Source organism: Stegodyphus dumicola, chromosome 9, assembly GCF_044657685.1.
Source record: "Stegodyphus dumicola isolate Sdum_Otavi_A_Nest chromosome 9, ASM4465768v1".
NCBI lineage: Eukaryota > Metazoa > Arthropoda > Arachnida > Araneae > Eresidae > Stegodyphus > Stegodyphus dumicola.
In genome coordinates this window covers 22,170,383-22,185,615 of record NC_140776.1, presented here as the reverse complement: position 1 = coordinate 22,185,615, position 15,233 = coordinate 22,170,383, and the positions used below count along the sequence as shown (strand labels likewise).

At 34.7% G+C, this 15,233-nt stretch overlaps 1 protein-coding gene across 2 annotated transcripts in view; it reads left to right on the top strand.

Moving 5' to 3' along the window:
• The first annotated feature begins 6,797 nt into the window (after positions 1-6,797).
• The window catches only part of Flo1 (flotillin-1), a 63,186-nt gene continuing 54,750 nt past the window's right edge, over positions 6,798-15,233 (top strand). For both annotated transcript variants that reach the window (XM_035350339.2, XM_035350340.2), the window contains exons 1-2: positions 6,798-6,952; positions 14,848-14,923. In XM_035350339.2, coding sequence (XP_035206230.1) covers positions 6,904-6,952; positions 14,848-14,923 — 125 coding nt within the window. In that variant the 5' untranslated portion in view covers positions 6,798-6,903. The remainder of the gene's footprint in view (positions 6,953-14,847; positions 14,924-15,233) is intronic.

Genomic DNA, 15,233 nt, shown 5'->3' with positions numbered 1-15,233 from the left:
GTAGTGAGCCGGGGATGCCTCCTCATGATCCACTTGGACAAAAATATGACTTTAGGGCTCTCCCCTTTTATTTATAGAGAGAAAGAGAGTGTGACCTTCCCTTCCCTCCTCCTCCTCTCTCCCTGCTTCCTCTAGCTCTGGACGTCCTTGGATTGGAAAGGGTGACTTTGAAAAAAAAAGAAGGTCATGGTTGGATAATTTTTTGTTTATTAAATTATTACTTTCACTTCCTCATTCCCACACACATTCATCTTTTTAAGAAAAGAAAAAGAGGTCATGGAGATAAGATTTCTTGGAAAGAAGAGAGAGAGAAACAAAAAAAAAGAAATAAAACGGATGTCATAGAGCCTCTATGTGTGTCTGTGTGTGTCTATATATATATATAAAAAGGCGAGAGTACTGGGCGAGATCATTTCTTTTCCATTGGGAGCCATGTCGCTATTAGACGTTTTTCCGACTCAACGGATATCGAGCGGGGAGGATTTGAAGACGCTAAAGCAAATCTCCAACTTGAAAATTTTTTTGGCGTGTCATTGTGCGACATTTATTCCGCATTTACCACCTCATCAAGCGATCGTTTCTTTCAACCAAGATGTCGAATCCTCCAACCTACTCGTTCAGAATATATACAGAAATTTATTCGAATCGCAACAAACGAAAGAGGAATCTCCCTTCTCTTGGAATCGGATGGATCGAGCTTTGAGACGGCCCATTCAAACAGACCGGCGATATACGGATCCGCGCACGAGTTTTCGGTGGAAGAATATTTTTCTCACGAAACGATATTTTACGTTTGGAGTGAGAACGACGGCTGAGGACGAAGTTCATATTGTTCAAACCACAGCCGCTCCTCTCGCCTATTACGAATCATCGTCCCCCAATCTGAAGGAAAGAAGTTTTAAAGTCAGCTACAGGATGAAATATAAGAAATATATTCTAAGACCTTTTCAAAACTATGTCGTTCCCCCGAAAACGCAATATCTCATCGTCACAATCCAGAAGAGTCTCTTTCTCGTCGATCGGTGCTCGTACTCGCTTTGGAAACAATTGAAAGAGGAGATTTCTTTCCAATCGCCGATGATGTTTCAAGAAAAAGAAGAAGAAAACCCCCCGCCACCTTTACCCATCCCTTCCTTAGATGATAAGAGGAGATGGACCAAACCGTCATGGCCTGAAACAAAATCGACCCGGCAACGGAATGAAATTGAAGTCATCACAATTGAAGATGAGGAGGAAGAAAAAAAATTACCTCTTAAAAAACGGTCGACTTACCGGAACCTACCTGGCGTGCAAGATCCGCTTCAGAATCCAGAAGCTTCTTCTTCTTCTTCCCCGACTTGTTCAAACAGGCAACCTCTTTCGGACTCCTCACAGACAGAACCTCTTCCAGTATCCTCTTCTTCTCCTCCTCCTCCAACCTGTCCCGACATCGTAGAGGTAGAATGTCAGACGGGTCCACAAGCTTCAAAAAGTCCCGACATCGTAGAGGTAGAATGTCAGCCGGGTCCACAAGTTCCAACGGGTCCAGAAATCATGGAGGCAGAATCACAGCCGGGTTCACAAGTTCCAACGGGTCCAGAAATCGTAGAGGCAGAATTTCAGCCGGGTAAACAAGTTCCAACGGGTCCAGAAATCATGGAGGTAGAATCGCAGCCGGGTCCAGACATCCTAGATCACTCCGCTCATCCCAAAGAGACTCTAAGTGTTTCAAGACAGCCTTGTGAGGATCCAGCCCTTCCCGTATGGAATGATTATATGGACTTACAAAATTTGGTGCAACAGGAAGGAGAAGAAAATAATCATACGGATGGGTGGGTCAAAGACTGTTTAGATCATTTAACCTCGAATGAAATTGAACTGTTATGGAATTGCATTTCTGAAATCACATCGGAAATGGGATAAAAACCAAAACAAAAAAAACTTTTTTAATAATAAATGGGAGGAGGGTCATGATGTCAATTAAAAAAAATATTATATAGAGTCCAATCTTGGTGGTTCACTTCAGTTTTCCAGCATGAGGTGATCCACGTTTCCCGAAACATGGATCCCATTCCAAGAGAGATTGTGTAGAGCCTTCACTTCAGTTCTTTTTTTTTCCTACCAAGAGGAGAGGGTCCCCAAAGGGCTACCCATGTCCAAAGAGAGAAAGTGTAGAGCGTTCATTTCAGTTTTTTTTTCAAATTTAGGGGAGGGAGGTCTCAAAATGACACCCCCCATTTTCAAAGAGAGATGGTGTAGAGCGTTCATTTCTATTTTTTCCAAAGTTAGGGAGTTTTCAAATGGCTACCCATTTCAGAGAGAGAGAGAGAGAGAGAAGGTGTAGAGCGTTCATTTCAGTTTTCCAAGGTTAGGATGGTGGTGGAGAATCCTCCAAAATGGCTACTCATCTCAAAGAGAGAGAGAGAGAGAGAAAATGCGTAGAGCGTTCATTTCCGTTTTCCAACATTAGAAGGTCCCAAAATACCTTCTGAATTCAAAGAGAGATCGTGTAGAGCTTTCATTTCCAGTTCTTCAAGATCAGAAGAAGAGGGTCCGCTTTTCAGAGACAGCGAAGTGCAGACTTCAGTTTTCTCCCTCCCCAAGAATAGAGGGTCCCAAAATGGCTTTCCATTTCAAAGAGAGAGGGAGAGGTCTTCATTTCCATTCTCCAAGATAGGGTCGTCTGCTTTTTCCCAAAATGGCTTCCCAATTCAAAGAGAGAGAGAGAGAGAGGGTGTGTAGAGCGGTCATGTTCATTCTCCAAGATAGGGTCGTCAGCTTTTTCTCAAAATGGCATCTCCCCATTCAAAAAGAGATCGTAACCAATTTTTTCCAGTTTTTTCCAAGATGGGGGGGAGAAGAAAACCTAGGATGGAATAACACGACACACAGAGAGAAAGAGAAAAAAAAACGCCATCTTGTCATTTTCTGATAGGTTATCGGTGTTCGAATACTTTTGTGACCGACTGTACATCGTATTTGTGAACATTTATCTCCAGGGGTCGCCAAAAATTTTCTCTCTACAAAAGGGGTCGCAGTCGAAAAAAGTTTGCGCACCACTACTCTAGAACATACTTTCTTCTACACTCAGGTAGCGCATGCGCATTGAAAATTACCAAAGGAGCTTGGCAGATACTGCCATCTGTTGGATAAACTATTTGCTACAAATACCAACACAGCAGAAGGATAAAAGAAACAGTTTATTATCCTCCAAATTCTTAATACAAATGCACGTACTTTGTGCTCACAGACAACTTGTGGTGGGAACATAAGACTAATTTAGCAATAAATTCAAAGATAAGAGTAGTGCTGGACTAACAATTTAGTTTAAGACTAACCAGGATGATTTACAACTACCCGGTGATAGGCTTATTAAATGGCCATAAGAGTAGAAACAACTCAGCGTAACAGCAGAGAGGACAAATAGGAGCGTGCGCTAGTGTAGCGCAATCGCACTCTGAATAAAGTTCTAGTTTCGTCAGTTTTATACTCTCTTCTATTGACTTTAAATCTGCATTCTGGCGATGAAATGAGAAGGGGAAATGAGAGGTTCAGGAAAGATACCAAACTCAAAATAATTTGTTACGCAAACTAAGGGAAACCCTACAACGGAAAAGCTATCACTAGATATATTATGCCGTTGGAGGTTCTAGGACTGGCCTGGGACACAGACAAGGACTTGATTTCTTTCTATGTAAAAAAAAATGATGAACGTTCTTACTAACAGGTCTAATACTAAGCGCTTTGTCTTGCAAGTATTGGGCCGTATCTTTGCCCCAATTGGATTCAGACGAACTTTCATTGTCCGATGTTGGAATGGATTGAGAGGATAAGCTCCTACCCTCACTGAACTCCAAGTGGCATTTGTGGCGCAGAGAATTTGAACAATTGAGCAACGTCTCAGTTCCTATATATTATCTTTCTGAATTCAATTTAAGTGATTATGTTTCGTTTGATATTCATTCTTTAACAGATGCTTGTATGTCAGCATATGGCTTAATAGTGTGTTTGAGAACGGTCACTCGAGGAAATTAGACTTATTACTTGTTTCATATGCTCCAAGAATAGAGTCACCCTTCTCAAACCTATCAGACGTTTCGAATTGTTGGGATGTTTATTATCTTCTGTGCTAAACAAATAAGTAACTGTTTGAAATTTGATGTAATTGCTTCTTGACTGATTCAGAAACGTGTCTGTTTTGGATAAAGGGCCAAGGCCAATAAATAAAGAGTTAAAGCCCTTTGTGAAGAACAGGATAGAAGAAATCCAGAATTTGACCGATCTTGACTTATTGTCTCGGAAAGGAGAATCCTTCGGACATTATTTCAGTTGGATTTTTTGCAGTTTAAGTTTACTTTTAGCAAGATTTGGCGACCAATTGTTCAAAACAGAAGTATTCATTGCATAACTTGGTTTCTAAAAACAGCTGTGCTTTAACTTTCGCCCAAAACATTTTTTCTTCATACATCTCAATATCTGCATATTCTGTATCATATTCTTCATCTCCTTTAATTTTTCTTTAATCTCGTTATCTTTTTCTTTAAGCAATGGAAACTAATCTCCCAACGTAGTCTATTTCGCTTCTATGACTTAAACATTGCTTTGTTTTGCTTTGTTTAATTCTTCAATTAAAACATTAAAATTTCAACTAAATGATTCCCTTCATAGACTTTCAGTTCTTTATTAATTCATTCAAATTAATAAATTGTTTTAGAATTACTTAATTACTATGAGTTCAAATTGCAGGAAACACTATCCTACTCGACTCCAATAAATTGTTCGGGTCACCACAATGTTACAGCGAGTTTCAAGAAATAACTACTCGAAAATTCTTAACTCCAAAATTTATTTGCAATCCACAATACGATAACTTGGGAAACATAACATCTTTACGCTAAAGGACATGGATATGTATCATCAGTTTACATAACACCATATACATTAAAAAATTCAAAGCCTATTTTTTTTTAACAATCAAAACATTCTCACGTATATTACGAATTCGAGAATCTTAACATTAAAGTTAAGTTATTGGTATAGAAAACTAAGAATACTGCATGGTATACGCAACAGGTTCATCAGATGACCAAAGGAATTAAAAATTCTTCTAATCAAAGCAAAATTAACGATTAAATCGCGCTGCTTCTTTCTTCCGTAATATGTTATCCAATGAATAGTTCATGAATAGTTAAGCTTCCAAATGAGGATAAAATAAATGCGTGAGAAAAATCTAAACTAATGTCCTATGCTGAGCATTTTATTATGTATATTGTCATTATTTTTTCAGAACAGAGATGATGTTAATATTTCTGCTCCTGAATTATATAACAACATTTAAATAATCTTTTTCATAAAAAGAATAGCATCTCCTAGATCGCTCCTCGAGCAGTATTAATATTTAATTAGTGGCAACCAAGGAGGTTAGAATAGAAGGAGGGAGGGTTCGCAGTTTTCTCCACTATCGGGGAATGAAACTCCACGGAACAAGCGGCGTCCATGTTTGTTACTTCAAAACATTGCAATACGGTAGTGAAACGTACGTGTTTGTAAGCTGTTCTATGCATGAATTTTCCAGTAAAAATATGTTAAATTTATAATGAAATGCTTCGCTATTGTTAGTTTTTTGTTTTAAAGTTATAAAGGTGATATCTGTAATTTACTAAGTACAGAAAATCATTAAGAAATATTTCGAAATCTAAATGCATGTGCATAACATTAAAGCCTTTACAAATTATGTTTCTGCATAATTTCAAGAATTTGTTTAGGTTTTATTAGCAACTTCTCTGGTATACTTTCCAATTGTTTCTTTAAGAAGTGATATTTCTGATTTATTCGCAATATTATTATAATTTATTAAAGAATCATTTTTACCTGAAATTAATAGCAGATAATTATTTAAAAAAATGGTAACATGTTGCTTTTTTTCTAAATGAAAGTTTTAAATAGATTCTTTTCACAATCAAAAACCTTATATCAACAAGAAAATAAATCTTAATAAAATAAAACAGATTTATGTGAATTCAATGATTTCAGTTTATGCGCGTTTCATATTTATGGATCTCAAAGAAATTACCTTGAATTAAGCCGAATTACAGAAATATACCTATATAAATTTTTGGATATATCTTTTCACATGTTCAATTGTGTAAATATTTTACTTACGTTTATCGCTATACTGCCCAGAAATTTGTAAGCTTATGCAAAAACATTTTAACAACAGAACAGTTTATCTTGATCAAATGCACAAATTATATTCGTAACTGTTCACAAAACTTAAGAATGAATAATAATTAATACATAAAGTAAAGCGTTGCTTTATTTAACACCTTTACAATTCATAAAAATAGTAACAATTGATTTCTTACTTTTCGTGAAAATTATAAAACGAATTATCTAAGCGTTCAAATTATGCAGCGAGCATATAATCCTAGCATATATCATTGTATGTTAAGGAACGAAGATACCAGCTGTAAGCAAAAGCATTAAAATGCATTGTATTTAACATGTTTCGATTATTATTAAGTCTTTTTTGTCACATCTGGAAAGAAAACAACATGACATTGTGACATTTTTTAACATATTTATGAAATTACATAAAAAAAAATACTTACGAGTGAACAGTACTCCCAGAAATATTTTTCGAAAATCTATTTGTGCATCCATATGCAATATAAGCAGACATGCTTCAAAAAGAAAAGGAAAAAAAAAAAATGTTACAATTACAGACTTCCTTGCACAAGTCACAGTGATAACAGTAACATGGCCGCCAAGCTTCACCGTTTGAGTTGAACCTTCCCTCCTTCTATTCTAACCTCCTTGGTGGCAACACTAATTGTAAAGAGGGTGTTGCAAAGTGAAAGAGCGTTTGCATTCTCGATTTGATTGTGGAAAGATTTGACGTAATTCTATTCGATTTAAATTAGCATGTCTGGATTTGTTACGTGTGGGCCGAACGAGGCGTTGGTGGTTTCAGGTAACGAAGAAAGCTTTTCCATATTTTGGTCACGCTTTTTGTAAAATAATTTTATAAAATTAGTTGATCTTCGAAATATGACATTTATTCTATGCGTGAGATATGTTTGCTCTTACGTCATTTCACCACATGTTTCACTGTATTTGTTAGAGCTGCTGTTATTTTTTAATTTTTTGTGAAAAATGAATTGTAATTTTAATATCAGCTGCTCTACGTTTACTGTCGAGTGTGCTTACATTTTTCCTACTAACCTTCTGTTCCACAGATTGTGCGAAATCGCCATGTACTTTTTCTCGAACTATTTGGTGGTATTACGAGATAAACTGAACTAATTTTAAGTTATGAGAGTATCTGGAGCCGGATTTATTGTGTCCAGTTGCATATTTTAGTGTTTGAAATAAGTACGATATAATTTCATGCTGGGTAATTTTTGCGAAATGCAAGGAATTAGGTAAAAGTTTTCATCACTTTATGCATATTCCTTTAAAAACTACACATTTCAAAATTTTCTTGAAAATTATACATCTAAATATACTTTCGAATTTCAGTGCAAAATTAAATGTAAAACCTGAGGTCTTGCACTTAGTTGTGTAATGGAGTATGACTCGCTAGCTACATGTGGGAGCATGTGGCTGTTGTGAATGAGGGCATTTTAACTTTTAATTAGTTTAGTTTGTATTGGAAAAAATATTTTTATAATAAGCATTTGAAATTTTATTATTTTGAAGACAGTTCCCCTTTATCATACACATTGTTTCTTATGCATGGACTGAACACATAAATAAAGCAGCATCTTTTAGTGCATTCTTTTTACCCAGTGTTATAAATATAATAAATCACTTTCCTAGAGAAGCTCAAATGAAGTTTTAATCAACTAAAATTGCACATAAAACAATTGTTACATTGTAAGAACAATATTTAAATTAACAATCTTGCCATTCAATGTAGTATAATTTTAGTGCTGCCAACAATACCACATTCACCCCTCCCAAAGATTATTAATAAGTTACATAGTCTGCCAGATAAGAAGGCTGATTTCTGTGCCTTTTCGGATGCAAGGATTCACTCTCATGAAAGTTATTTTAAGTATTTTCAAAATCTTTTTGTCTGCTAGGGCATAGTAAATCATTGCTTTGGGGATCCTCCACTGTCGATTTTCTTACAGTTTTCGATATGGGTTCAGGAGCTTCAGTGGCCAGACCTTCGTTCTGTTGAGCAAAAAAATCTGAAAGTTGTTGGTTTTCATCCAACTCGATATCATGGGCATGTATGAGAGCATCTCTCTGGGTGTTAAATATCATATTGAAACATTGGTTTCATGACCATCTGGAAGTTTAACGCAAGCATAATCTGGGTTAGTCTAAATGAGCTCCATTTCCTGCACAATAGGCTCCTATTTATTAGCTTGTGTATGGTTCTTCATTAATACTGTTCTGAGTTGTGTTAACCACGTAGGTAAAGAACGTCCATTATATGATCTAGCATGGATGAACATACGTTCATGTGGTGTGGCATTTGTTGCTGTACATGAGAGTGACCGAATCGAATGCAAAACAGGTTGCAGAAGCCTTCCTAATGTTTGATAGCCATGTTCTTTGATTTTAATGCCAGTGAAATGGTTTTCCATACGATTCCATTATGCCTCTCTACTTGGCCATTTCCTTAAGGATTATATGCAGTTGTGCGACTTGTTGCTATACCAAGTGAAGTTAAGAAGCATTTTAATTCACGAGACATAAATGAAGATCCTCTATCAGAATGTATGTAGGCTGGCATCCCAAAAATTGAGAAAATTTTTTTAAAGTGAGCAATAACAGTAGCAGATGACATATCAGGTCAAGGTATTGCAAAAGGGAATCTTGAAAACTCGTCCACAATAGTAATTAACTCATTATTTTTTCTCAACAATCGGCTAGCCGAATTACGCTTATGCTAGAACTTTTATGGAACAAAAGTACTTAATCATGACGAAGATTAGGTGCGAAATTGGGAGAAAGTGCAGAATTGCCCATTGCTTGCTGCGTGTTTAAGAATTGCACATACACAGTATCATTCATGTACACATCGACCTATTTTCACTTAAAAAAATCATCCCAGAATTGCACAAAAATGACATTGCGCACACTTTTGACGACTTTATACATGTAAACTGCTAAAGTCCTAGCTAGTAACCTTTATCGCCTTACCAAAATGTCACCAAACTACCTTTACCATATTCCAAAGATTAGCCCAAAGTTCATCATGTAGTGTCTTTAGAGCTATTTGTGGTGTTTATAGTTGCATTTATTCTTGATAAAGTGTCTGCAATTTCATTTTTATTTACAGGGCAATATATATCAAATTTGAAACAAGCAAGTTCTAACTGCCAACGCATAATTTTCTCATTTTTACTTCTTTGTACAGAGTAAAAAGGAAGTATTGTAATCGCAAAAAGTTTCACACAGCATATTTCAACGAAAATATCCATTTTGACTGATATCGAATGCAATTTAACGATGTTTTTGCGTGATATCTGTACGTAAGGACAGAATAAAATACTGTTTTCCTCCAAAAAAATTATAAAAGTGCTTTAAAATTAATTCTGAAGAGAATTTTTTGTGGCATCTGTACGAACGTGCGTATGTACGTATCTCGCATAGATCAAAAACAAGTAGCCTAAGAACGTTTAAATTTTGTATATAGGACTGCTATAACACATAGATGTGCACCTCGTATTTTGGTTGCAATCGGCCGCACCAAACGTATATAAATATATTTATATATACACTCTATTACCCGTCTCAGTGATCTCAGTTTTTTACTCTTATATGTTTGTAAATTGTACATTTTTTGCTTTAAAAATGATTAAATTATGTTGTTTTTATCTTTCGGTTAAGGTTTTATGCCTTTAGTAAATCTGCGTGCAATATTTTTAGAATTATCAGCAATTTTAAAGTTGTTTAATTGCGGCTAAGCCTCTTTTTAATGGCGGCCATTGATGTTTACATTTGAAACAGGAGACTAGTGGATTTGTTGCCAATCTAGAAAAACTTAGCTTCGCAACAACAAAGATAACACATTCATTTATGACCAGTGAAGTCTTTCTTGAGGAGGACGTACATAGCCAGAGTAAAGCAGAAAGCCTATAAAGAGCTTCATTATAAGAACAGAAAGAGAAAATTTTTATCAATTTTTTAGATTTGCATATTTTACACTTTCTTGGATATGTTCCAAAAGATAAGTTCTGATTATTGTAAAAATGTATCTACAGGCTAGATCATGCAATTTTTCTGACATTGTTTCCTTTTTTGCCTTTTCTGTAGAATCTGTCTCTACAAGCATCACTGCATATATAGGAGAACAATGTTTTTTTAAAATTCAGATTGATTCAGATTTTTAATTTTTTTTTACCAATTCAATACGTTTTCTGGACAAAAAAATCTCAATCTAACCTGATACATCTTTCAGTATGCCAAATTGTCACCTAACACGTCATCATTTATGCATTCTTCATTGTCAATGTCTGGATCTGGGAGAACCACTACTAAATCTGTTTTGTCTAATGAAAGTTTGGAAATATCATCTTCATCTAACATTTTTGCAAATTCTGACTATTTAACGACAAAAATTGTCTTGAAAATCCATTGTTTTGGAACCATTTTGTGGAATTTGTAAAAAATATCGCCTATGTATGAAATTTGGGTACGTTCATAAAGACACGGCTTGAACTAATGTATTTTTGAAATATTTTAAAAAGTGCATATTTACACCAAAAAATCTGATGTGTACACCACATGACTTCGTTGTATTGGAATATTAAATTATACGCATTTTTTCTTGCATTTGATTTAAACTTATTGGATTGAATTAAATCTACTTCGCCGACAGCGCATAAACCAAAATAGAATAAATGCATTCTTTAAAATTCACTCTAGTATTTGTTTACCATAGCGACACTCTGGCGCTAGATTCACTTAACAGTATTAATAATTATATAACAGTTAACTTATATAATTTATATAACGGAAACTAAGTTAACTGTTATATAATCCAATAATTAAATAACAGTTAACGTATATATTTCGTTCATATTATAACTCGTAATGCACAAAATTTATATCATTTAAAGAATATAATTATCTAATCGTTGCCACATGTTCTATTAAAATACTATAATAAAGCTAGAATGATGTATAAAAGAAATTAAGCAAACAAAACGAAAAAGAAACAGTTTTTCGCAACGATTGAGTATTTCTCATTTAATTAATTCAGTCCTCACTTCGCGAGAAGGCAAAAATACATAAAAACTCAAAATATCTATATTAAAAATTACGAAGTAAATTTCAAACGCTTATTTCCTCGAAAAAATTCCAGAAAGAATTAAGCATGATTTAATTGGCAATAATAAATGAATGTGTTATCTTTGTTGTTGCGAAGCTAAGTTTCTCTAGATTGGCAACAAATCCACTAGTCTCCTGTTTCAAATGTAAACATCAATGGCCGCCATTAAAAACAGGCTTAGCCCAATTAAACAACTTTAAAATTGCTGATAATTCTAAAAGTATTGCACACATTTAGTAAAGGCATAAAATCCTTAACCGGAAGATAAAAACAACATAATTCAACCATTTTTAAAGCAAAAAATGTACAATTTACAAACATATAAGAGTAAAGAAACTGAGATCACTGAGCCGGGTAACAGAGTGGATATATATATATATATAAATATATTTATATACGTCTGGTGCGGTCGATTGCAACCAAAATACGAGGTGCACATCTACATGTTATAGCAGTTTTATATACAAAATTTCAATGTTCTGAGGCTACTTGTTTTTTAGTTATGTGAGATAAGTACGTACGCATATGTTTGTACAGACGGCATGAAAAATTCTCTTCAGAATTAATTTTAAAGCAGTTTTATAATTTTTTTGGAGGAAAAGAGTCTTATTCTGTCCTTACGTACAGATATAACTCAAAAACATCGTTAAATTGCATTCGATAGCAGTCGAAATGGATATTTTCGTTGAAATATGCTGCCTGAAACTTTTCGCGATTACAATACTTCCTTTTTACTTCGTACAAGGAAGTAAAAAGACAAAACAATAAGTACATTTTGATGCCATTTTATTGTCTAATGTTTCTAGAAAACTGTCATATGTTCATAAAATCATTAGATTGGTTGTGCCTGCTATGAGTTGTACTCAAAATTAAAAGAAAAATTCCTTGCAAAAAATTGCCAAAATGATCATTTATTTTCATAAAAAGTTTTTAAAGGAGAGGAGAAATTTTCTCCAAAAACTTTGAAGCATTATCTACAACATGCAAAAGCGATAAAGAGAAACATTTTATAGAAGTGGAAGGAAAAATGTTTTGACGAATGTTGCGAAAACGCAACGTCAGTCGTTAATGTGTTAATTAAAATATTTTTTCCAGAAACCTGCTATCTGCCTTCCAACATCCAGGGAGCAGTATGATAGTGGAAGTCTGATGGTTTAAGCAGGTGCAGAGCAGGCATTTGTCTTTTGGCTGCTGACAGGCAACCTTTATAGTTTCTAAATTCTGTCATTAAGTGCAGTCGTATGGGTTGCACTGATTTTGCCGCAGCCTCTGGATGAACATCAGTCATCTTTAACATCCATTTTAGACTTATCTTCACCGATGAGCTTCATGCATGTTCATGCTTGCATAACATGATTGTTGTGTTGCACATTTTTTTGTACATCAGATTTTGTTTGTATCGGATTGCATTAATATCTATATATTAGTAATTGACAAAATGGGAAAATTCTCTTACTTATGGAAAGTACTAAAATGTTACATTCAGAAAATATTTTATTAAGATGGGAGGTGAAGCTAAATTAAAGAAATAGTTCACTGTGTTTAATATTTAATCGTCACTGGGTGCAGACCAACCTCCGTTTTCAGCCTGTGTTGTTGGAGTAAATCCGCTTTTCATCACAAATGACGATCCACTCCAGACTTTTGTGCTCGCATTGATATTCAAGCAGATTAGTGCAGGCCTGAACCCGTCTGTCCTTATATGCTTGAGTCAGCTACCCAGTGATTGAACTTGTATGTCAAGTTTGTGCGATGCATTGTTGTTACTAAGGGACATGGCATTAAGCTCTTGAGTGGTTGCATACTGATCTTTTACAAGTTCTCGCAAGTGGCCTTATCAACATAAGATGGCCAGCCAAAGCACTCTGCTTCGTGACTGTCATAGTCATTGTTTTTGAAATTTTGATACCAAACTTCCAGTCTCGTATGATACAACTTTAGTACCTGAAGCTATACACATGATTTGGTAGCATTCTGAAGTTGCCATTTTGATACAGAACTAGAAATAAATAATGGTTCTAATTTAGTAGTGTGCTGCTTCTATTTAAGACTTATACTTAATGACAATATTTTTTTATAAATTTCACAACAGTGTTCTAAAGCAAGTCTTTCTTTAAAATGCCAAAAATCGTTTGACAAAATACACTAACTGTTTGTGCAGACAATATTTGCAGTGGTGGGAAACTTTCATTAAAACCTATTATTTCCTTTCTCTTGTACTTTTGTTTAAAGAATGCATTGTGTATGAGAAAATTTTTGAATGAAATAATTTCATTATAGTAGCTGTAAAATGTAAAATTACTTTGTGATATGGACAGTTTTTGCTGCCTTTGTTTATATCAATGTGGCAGAGCTTGCAAAGGGATAATTGCGTTAGATGAAGTATGCTTTCATGGGAAGACTTTTTTTAGGGGAAACTGATCGTGTTAGCATCGCTCGTGAAGAAAATCGCAGAAATGAGTGTGCTGCTTACTTGTACGGATTAAAACCCTGATTTAGCTACCAGTATTCAGCAGTCTTAAAATACTCTTGCATTGATGGAGAACTCTCTTTTATATTAAGTTTGATATTCCTCTAGAGATGTGTTTTAATAATTTGGTAAAAATATATTTATGGGTAACTCTTGGCAAAAATTGGATATTTTCTGCAGTACATGGATACAGAGTTTGTGCAATTCTTTGACTTTTCATTTTGCCTTGTGTAGCAGCGATTTTTTACACAAAGCCAAAATAAGACAAAGAATTGCACGAACTCGGTATCCATGTGCACATCGACCTATTTTCACTTTTAAAAAAATCAGAGAATTGCATAAACTAGGCATTGCTCACTCCCTGTACTTTGTCCTTGTACACATCGAACTATATTCACTTAAAAAGTCAAAGGAGCAGCCAACGAAAAAATATATGATCTCAATAAACTATTTCAAATCAAACAATGAAATAACATAAAAATAGAAATTCATCTTGCGCTGTACAAAGGAAATGTCCATTAACCTTATTTTATGAATTAACATGTCTTCAGTCGAACAAAATTCCTTAACAGCATCCAAAAACTTCCTAAAATAATCTGAACTAGAATACACTGGCATAGCCATATAAATTCACAACATAAGAGTAAAAAATATCCTCCATAGCATCATTAGTCCCATACGTTTCCTTCTTACAAACAGAAGTAATGCTCTTTTCCTCTTTCTTTTCAAATTGTACAGAAACTTCAAATAAATCTTGCCACATTCAGCCATTTTACCATCTGAACCACAAAACAAGCAATATACTTCTTAACCAACACACACCACATGCTCTTACAAATTTACTGCAATCATGCAACCAATTATGTCATAACATTCAACTACTCACTCCGGCTTTTCCATAACATTCAACTACTCAGGCTATTCCATAACATTCAATTACTCAGGCTACTATAAATGAAACAACAACTTCACGATAATACAAGGGGTCCAACAATTTTAATCTTTGTATACCTACATTATGAGTTAACTGATTATCTATTTGTGTTGGATAATTAAGAAGATTATACTGTATACTATTATTACATGATATTCTTTTTCCTTGTAGGATGCTGTCACTCTCATCCACTAATGGTGCCTGGTGGCCGTGTATTTGTGTGGCCTGTAATGCAAAGAGTTCAGAGGTATCTTTAAATTTTTATCTAATATTTTGATATTTAAGTTTCATAAATTTTTGCACTGCAGTAAAAAATCCAAAATCTGGATGTAGAATATCTGGATTGATTTAATATTCATATTAGCAGCCTAAAATAATAAAAAATATCTCCCCTCCCTTTGCAAAGTCTTGGAATAGAGAATATAACAAGAAAAAGTACGTGTAGTGCAGACTGATGCCTCCATGTTACTTTCAAATACCTATTGGCTAGGGACTTGTCACCATGGCTAGTAATTATGCATTGATATTGGCAAGGGTTGGGGGGAGGTAAGGCAGGC